Genomic DNA, 8,776 nt, shown 5'->3' with positions numbered 1-8,776 from the left:
GTGGTTCCCCCCTGCTCCCTGGCTGGGCCCTAGGGCTGTGGACTTCCACACCACTCTTGGGCCCTGCACGCTGCCCCAGCTAGGAAGTCCCACCTGCCTCACTCTCTCCCTCACTATGCGGGCTCAGCGTGAGTCGCCACCACTGCCTCAATCTGCACCCCCCACCCTCCCCTATGTGTCACCTGTGCCCCCCACACACTGACTTGCCTGCAGGAAGTTGGGGGAGATGCTTTCTACCACACTGTCTAGGGCTGTATTGCTGGCTCTGTGCACGTGTGCACATGCACGTGGTGCCCTCTGCATCTGTTCAGCTTTTTCCTGCTCCCCCCAGCCCCAAGCAGCCCCTTACAGGCTGGAACTCTGCCAGCCTGCAAGGAGAAACCTGCTGTTTCCCACTTCTTTTCTTCTTTAAAAGGGGAAAATGTTTTTCTCCATTAAAGGAGACAATCAGTTCATTTCCTGCAGCAAACAGAAAATTAAGATCCTTGCTGATTATAACCCTCTTCTTCCCCCATCTTGCAGCTGCAGAACAAGAGGTGGAGGTAATCAATCCTGCCACTCAACTTATGTTGCAACTTTTTATTCCTTTTGCTACCATGTAACCCTGTTCTGATGGCTCTAATGTTGCATCTGTGAATTGAAACTACAGTAAAATACTGCAGATATCCCTGTCAGCACCAGGACAATGATCTGTTGATATTATGTTGCTTTTAAGCAGCCATTAATGGAAGACAGGCAAGGCAGCTGACCAAACTGGAGGGAAAACATTGCCACTGATGCTGTTACCGGGTGCTTCAGCAGTCCTTGGTTTTAGAATTGGGGATTTTAATACAAGGTGGGGTTTGATAGCTAAGTTTTCTGTTCCAGCATTGAGACACCTGCTTTCCTGATGCCTCATTGCTGACTTCTGTCCAACCTCAGAGGAAATGTATAGAAACAATAAGCTAGTTGCCTCCTAGATCGTCCACAGGTGACAGGAACCATTATAATCACCTAGGTCTCACTTAGTCCATGGTCTGGGTGGGTTTTTTTTCTTGTTTTTTTTTTTTTTTACCAGTGCAGCATCTTCAAGTTAAGAGTCTGAAACAGGAAAACTGTATCAAGTGGCCTACAAATGGTTACGGAACAGCCCAAGGATAGTTCTGCCACCTCCAGCTAGGAGGGTGGGCAGTTCACGTTTGCATTTATTACAGCTGGTGAATGATCACCTTTGCTGTTGACCATTTTAGCATACAGCACCTTGAGATTATGCAGGTGAAATGAAATACACAATCCTCCTTCCTGCCTGGGCCATTAGCCATACATAATAGGGCTTGTCTAGTTTGTTAAAACTTTTAAAGGACCATTTGAATATTTTGCTGATGGATAGAATTTGAGTGCCTCCTCCTGCATATACATTTTAGAGCAATCAGATCCCCTTTCAGTGGTCTCCAAAGATGTGATCCTAGAATATCAGCAAGAATCATGTAAAGAGGTTGCAGTCAGACTAGCATATTAGGGACTTGAGAGCATTCAAGACAAATTGATTGTTTCAATGACCTAAGTCCTTTTGTATTTTTTTTCCTAGCTGCCACTAGTATTTATTCTATAGTAGTGTTTGGTCCCCTTAATATTTATTAAATTGGAATAGCAATGCAGTGGAATAGATGGCCTAGGGTGGTTGTGGGATCTTCATCATTAGAGGTGTTCAAGAAGAGGCTGGCTAACCAATGGTCAGGGATGATCTGGGAGTAAGTATGCCTATGCTCTGCTTTGGCTATTTCTCACACTTCTGGGCTTTGCTGGTTGCTACATGGGACCTGGAAGGATCCTGCCATCCTTCAGTTACTACAGGGAGGAACCTCAGCTAAGGGTCAGGCCAACTGCCATATTTGGGACCAGGATGGAATTTTACCCCATGGTCAGCTTGGTATGATTTATAGATCGAGACTGACTTAATTCACAGTTTTAAAGACTTTCCAGAAACCATGAGATTGGACATTATCTGTCAAATCTAAATAAAAACAAACAATAAAATGCTGGCTCCTCAGTGGGAGCCAGGAGTTGGTCCTTGTGGATGCTGTGGCCTGACCTTGCAGCCTGCTGGGGGGGCCTGAGAATGGGAGTGGCCAGCACAAAGGGGAGCAGACAAGATGGCAGATGCACCTCACCTTGCTGACTGGCTGAGAAGGCTGCTCATCATGTGGCACCATCCCCCACTCCACATCAGCCACAAGAGGTGGAGGAAGGAGAGGGTGGCTGTATGACAGACCGTTCCCTTTTTCTCACAGCAAGTTGGGTAGATCCCTCTCAACAAGGGTTTTTGCCTTCCTCTGTAGCAGAGGCTATGGGGTCTCCTCCTGGGACTTTTTGAGCATATTTTAAAATTACCCACACAGCAGCAGGTCAGTGGCCACTAAGGTTCCTTGCCGCACTAGTGACAGGTTAGGGGATTATGCCTTGTGCTTGACTGTAGTTTTACAAATAGATTAGATAAGGATTGGATTACGTGACTTCTGAAGGTCCCTTCCAGCCTTACTTTTCTATAATTGTATGACTGTTTTACTAACCTAAGAAAGTTTCGAGTAACATAGTCAGAGCGGTTGTTATCATTTAGGCTGCTGACAGATTCAGTTGAAGCCACGATGGGATCTGATCCACAGTCCAAACAACTGTGCTTCCTGCCACGTGTGTGTGTGACAGAAGGTACAATTGTGGGATCATGGATCAGATCCCAATTGCACCCTACTGCCAGTGCAGGGGATGCCCAGATTATGATCCTGGGCTCCTCCTAAACCAGGCTTGTCCACCATACCACTAGCTTATCCTTGAGATCTCTTCCACATCTCTGCAGTATATGCCTACAATTTCTATTTAATTAACCACAATGACCATGATCAAGTTAGTAAAGGATCTCAAGGATAAGCTAGTCAAGGACTGTTCAGATCTGGTGAGGCTGTGGGCCCCAGATGCCACCAGCCTGTTACACAGGCTGCACGCTGTGGGGGTGAGCCCCTAGGACTCCCTCTCTGCACAGGCTGCTCCAGCAGCATGCAGATCCCCATCCTCAGCCATGCAGGCTACATTAGCGGGACATGGACCACTCCTTCCCTCCCCCTATGCCTTTCCCCCTTGCACAGCAGTGGGAGAGGTGGCTGCCCAGGCCCATGCCCTATATATTAACTGTGGGTGACATCCTGGTCCTTTGTGGGCCACGTGTGGCCTGCAGGTAGTCAGCTGGGCAGCCCTAATCTAGTCCAACCCCCTGCACAGAAAAATGATGTCCTGTTCCTAAGCCACAGCAAACATACACACTTTCTGAAAACCACAACTTTCCTAGGCACATTTCCAGACCCATTTCATTGTCATTTCCTGCAACTTCATTGGTGTCAAAGGTCATGTGACATCTCTTCCTGATATGATACCACTTCCTGTGCTGTCTTTGAATATGGCTCACTGACCCACTGGGTGATAAAAAGTTCATGATCCAGCCCCACATTCAAAAAGGCTGGATGCCCCTGTCCTAAACCAACACCTAGAAAGGTGCCTGTGACTGGAAATGTCAGTCTACTGTGCCATGCTCCCAAAGGGCTCCTGCTGTCAGGCACACAATTTAGACTGGTACTCCCTGGGCTGGGAGTGCACCACCTACACATCCAACTTATGACATGGTGGGAACCAGCCACAAAATTACAGTGTAGTAATATTGTAGTAGATTCCTCATTCTACAATTATTGTGTGAATGTGTGGCCAAGCTAAACACTTAAGATGGGATTCAATCACAGCTTAAGTGTAAGATCTGCCAAGGGCCCTAGAAGCCTAGTTTTTGAAGTAAGAGGAACATTTTTTCAGTAGAGATGCATTTCTGCCCAACCTTTTGCCATCACTTCATTTGCGACTACTTTTCTTACATCTATGCTATTTCACAAGCAACATATAGCTTGTACAAGCTTCCAGTAAGGGAGTTAACTTGCTACCTAGGAAATTTCAGGGAAAGAATGCGTGACATTTATAGCCTGAGAATACAACTTACTTCAGTCAAATCTTTCCAGCACCACTTAGTATTTTAAAGCTTGAACATCGTAAGAATAGGTCTGCTGTGGGACACACTTCATCTTAAAACACAGCACTATACTGATAGAATGCTGATGTGAATTCAGAATCATTGTTTAAGTAGCAAAAAGGTGATTACACAAACAGTTCAATTAGCCAGCTATTAAAGATTACTATACTCCAAGAATAAAGTTCACAGAGTCCTTCACAATAGTGCCTGGATTTAAAAAAAAAAAATGCAATTCCTTCCATGACCTTTAATAAGTAGTTAGTATGTTGCTCTTTATTAAGGGGTCAAGTAAAACATCACCACAAAGGGAATTGAAAATAACTGAAATGGAGACACCAGTGTTTTATTTATGGTTCCTCCAGATTACACTTCTATTTCTAAAAATAAGATTATGAATGCATCAAATCTAAATCCATTATTGTTCAAATGCTTGGAATGCAGTGTGGTCAGATCTGGATGATTTTGTTACTCTGACATATATTTGTAGTTATCAACTTAATACAAAAAAGGAACTAGTCCAGTAAAGAAAAATTATATCTAGACAGATTGTATATTGAAACAGCAGGTTGTGAATCAGCACTTGTCAACTTCCTGATAAAAACCCCTGATTATAGGTTTTCCCTTTAAATAAATTTAAAAATTCTGTAGGTGGCTCTGTTGTTTGTTGGTAAGGAACTGCTCTTCGGTTTCTTGCTGCGCAGTCTACCCAAGATCAGATGCATCCTGGAATCAGTGTTGGACTTCAAGGTGATATTTTTTATGGAGCAGTTTGTAACATTACATTACTGTCAGCTGCAGAAGGCCTGTCATCCAGCCAGATGCATAAGATCTAGAAGTGGCAATGGTAGCCACATGCAACAGAGAAAGGAGGAAAGAGGCCTTGTGTTTGTAGATGCAGATTCTCAAATCCATCTGAGCCAGGGACAGCCATAAAAAACTACTCACTGCCCAAGGGAGGAGCAAGCACCACAAAAAAATATGCTCTGCAAAACCAGACAATCAGCATATCTCCATCGCAGAAAAATGTCCAGCAGAGTGCCAAACTTGCAAATCATTGCTAATAAAAGTACAGTGTCATCTTCAGTGCTTGTATAACTATATTACTGTACATTATATACAGAAATTACAAGAACCTGCTTTTGCTCGTGATCCTTGCTCTTTAAAGGTAATGCTCATTAAAAACCAGAGTCTGGGCTTATAAATAGTGCAGAGAATGCAAATGCCAGGAAAACAATGCCTCCTATGATTGTCACTGAAAGAGAGGGAAAGAGAAAGTATTAAATGCTGTAAAGAAAAAGTTTCCTATTAAATCCCCTTCTACAATGCCTCAGAGGGCTCCATTTCTCTGATCCAAATCCTAGATTAGTGGTTCTCAAATTTTTTGGACTCTAGGCACTTCTCCATGACTTGTGTGGTACCCCATTTCAAAAACTAGTTTATATATTATAGTCCTTACCTCCTGCACAGGGGCCAAGCACTGGGGGTAGAGGCTTGTCCAGGCAGGGACAAGCCTGAGCCTACACTTACCTCTTCACACCATGAGGATCTGGCAGCACCCTGGTTGAGAATCACTGTTCTACCAAACAGTAACAGTGTACAATTTACTTTAGCTACCAACACTAGAAGCTATTTTCAGCTTGTGCAGCCCCCACGCTAGTGTCAGCCCTTTGGTATTTTTGTGTGATTGCACTGATGTAACTAGGTGTTTTGGCCCTGCAAATTAATTACAAACTGTGGTTTTAACTCTCTCTCTCTCTGGATCTCACAAGCCTCAAGGACTTAAGTTTACTCACAGAAGAGCTGTACCCCCAGAACTGGGTTTTTTTGCTGTAGATGGGTAGGTGAAGGGAGAAAGAGGTCAACACTAAGGTGAAGATGTGCTCAGAGAGAGCAAGTGTTCATCCTACAGATACTGTGTTGAAATCTGTTTTTTTTTTTAGCACAGCAGCTCTTCTTGTTCTGAGCAGAGAACTTCAAGAGAAATCACCATTTGCCGATGAGCTGCTAATCTATTTTTATGGCTAATGGAAATAGGATCCTGCAATTTCACCAATAGCTTTTTTTGCATATGTTCTACTGCTGCAGAAACTGGTTCTCTTTTTTCTGAACACACTGGAGAAGGAGAGCAAGCCTGTACTAGGTCAGTGGGATACTGAATAAAACTGAAGGCAGGGCAAGATGGCATGTTAAAGTAACCAGTTTAGAGATGTAAGAATTTTCATACATAACAACATACTCTGCCAGATGCTATGAATAGGTCCATAGTCAACCTAGCAAAGTAGGTTGTAGCCTACTCATGCCTCTGAATCAGTCTCTAAGGTTTTAACCTGCTCTACCTTTTGCCAGACTTCAGGCTAACAACTGATAAGTTATGGCCTGATCCAAGGTGAACATACCCCACCTGCTACCTAGTAGCAGATGTAGACAGATATAACTGCTCTTCGTGGAATATCCACTAACTCCTTTAGATAAAAGTCCTACTCTACATTATGGCCATATCCCACCTGCTCTTTGCTAAACAGTATACAAGCATACAAGAAATGCTATATACATATAGTTCCTCCATTCAGCAGGAGGAAATATTAAGCTACATGCCTCATTTGATTTTAAGACTCAGCACCCCAAATTGTAACAAGCCTTTTTTTTTTTAAACCAAGTTACTCAAACCAATTGTGACTGACTACAGAGTTTTGTGCTTGCTTCTGCTAGGGGCCTAGCAGAAGCAAGAGCAAAATAGTAAGGAACAGGCACAGCATAGTGGGTTCTACCAAGATAGCTCTCCTCTCCAGTAAGTATAAGCAGTCATGAAACAGGCAGAGGAAGAACTAACAGTATTTACAAAAGTCTTGTTGCATCTACAAAACATTTCCAGCTTCTTCCCAAAGTTTTAATGTTAAAAACCACTGCCTATAGCTCCACCTCAGGACTATTAAACCTCTTCATTCTGACCTTCCTGCAGATAGGCAGAGCTTTATTTAGCAAGTATATTTTTGCAGGCAAAAAAAAAAACTACTTACCAGTCCTAACAGAGATTTTTTGTGCGATCATTCGTCCTCCAATAACTGCTAAACCAGTGCAAAGGCAATGTCCCACTGTTCCACCCACTGCCACGCCATAGGGATCCTGAGCAAACACAAAGTGGTCATTAGCAGCACTGAGAAAGATCTACAAAAATGCAAACAGCAATTTACCAGGAAAGAATTATATTTTCCTAGTTTTGCCAGTAAGGCAAACGTAACCCCAGAGAACACAGTCGAATATACAGAAAGGCTTAGCATGGTTGAACACCAATTGCTTCCTGGAAGACGGAGGAGAAAGCCACAAAGAAAGTTGGGTCCAAATACACACAAGTAATTTGGTGCATAACATCCTGCTGCAAATCAGTAGAAAGTTAGGCACCAACTCCTACTTAGGCCACTAATTATCTTTATGAATGGGAGCCTTAATCTTACCAAAAAACCCCCCAAAAAAACAAAAACAAAAAAACCCCCAAACCATCCAGAGCTGGATAATGTTTCAACCAAGACAACATCCTCAAGTAGTTTAGGACTTTGGAATTACTTGTGTCCCCCCCTGGCCCCCAATATATATGCAGCCATCCCTGGGATAAGATGGTGATTGCTTAGCCTCTACGCTTATGCTGACTGCACTTCTGAATCACAATAGCAGTCTCAACAAACCAAGTGAGCCGTCTTCCATAATCAACACGTCAGTTACCACACGGCACTGAGTCCAGCTTCATGAGGTTAAGGCACCCCATTCTAAAAAGATTAGCCAAAGAGGATGAACTGGAAATGCACATATCAGATATCAATCAGTGGGGGGGGGAGTGGGGGGGCAGAAGGGGGTTTTTGCACCAGTAAGAGACAGGGACAAAGAAAACAAAAACAAAACAAAAAGGTAGAAAACAAACTGATTGGACAAGGAGCTGGATGTTGGGACACAACAGTTGTTGAACACGTGGGAAATAAATGAACCAGAGGTTCCGGAATGGAAGCCTGGACTTCTGACTTGCATCATTCCTCTGCTGTCAGCTAATATCTGCAATACCCAGAAAAAAAGGATCTCACCCCCCTGTTTAATGCTGGCCTGCAGAGGATGACCATTCACTACTGCTGCTACCCATTTCCCCATTACAAGTGGGTGGCAGCAAGCTTCGTAGTGGATCTAATGGGGACAGCCCCACTGATGATCCATGTCTTACTATGATGCCACACTATGGATTTCCCTCTCTAGTTTGCTTTAAACACATCTAAGAAGTTAACCACAGGAAGTTTTATCAAGAATATTAACATCACAGAAATCACTCTCTATCATTAGCAAATACCAGAATTAATTTTGTGCACGTGCCTCGAGTATGATCACATCCAATTGTTTCCACAAGATGCCCATCACGCTCTGCGCACAGGGCAAAGGATACTCTCTGAATCAGCAGCAATTCAATATTTTGTTTCATCCTCATTGAAGGATGTGGGGTAGATAAGGCCTGGAGTTATGTATTAGTCAATCCCTGCTATGAAGGCAAAAATCACCATTTTATGAATTATTCTGCAGTACTCATTGTTATGTCAAGTGCATCACAACTGAATTATGCCATCTGCTTCAATGATGGTAAAACATGGCATCCTCTGAGGTTATATTAACCAACTACACTTCTGTGTTACTGCAGTGGCACAGTATTGGCAGTGCCCTCATCCCCCTGCTTTTACCTAGAACATGCTGTAAGGTAGTTCT

At 43.5% G+C, this 8,776-nt stretch overlaps 1 protein-coding gene across 1 annotated transcript in view; it reads right to left on the bottom strand.

Moving 5' to 3' along the window:
* Positions 1 to 4,283: 4,283 nt before the first annotated feature.
* TMEM165 (transmembrane protein 165) overlaps positions 4,284 to 8,776 on the bottom strand; it is a 15,332-nt gene continuing 10,839 nt past the window's right edge. The window contains exons 4-5 of the mRNA XM_019526506.1: positions 7,060 to 7,207; positions 4,284 to 5,294 (exon numbers count right to left, since the gene is read on the bottom strand). Of these exons, the coding sequence (XP_019382051.1) occupies positions 5,218 to 5,294; positions 7,060 to 7,207 (225 nt within the window). The 3' untranslated portion in view covers positions 4,284 to 5,217. The remainder of the gene's footprint in view (positions 5,295 to 7,059; positions 7,208 to 8,776) is intronic.

This window comes from Gavialis gangeticus, unplaced genomic scaffold, assembly GCF_001723915.1.
Source record: "Gavialis gangeticus isolate Ggan-Ray unplaced genomic scaffold, GavGan_comp1, whole genome shotgun sequence".
In the NCBI taxonomy this organism is placed as follows: Eukaryota; Metazoa; Chordata; order Crocodylia; family Gavialidae; genus Gavialis; species Gavialis gangeticus.
Note: the sequence above shows the minus strand (reverse complement) of the source record. Positions and strands in the feature narration are given on the sequence as shown.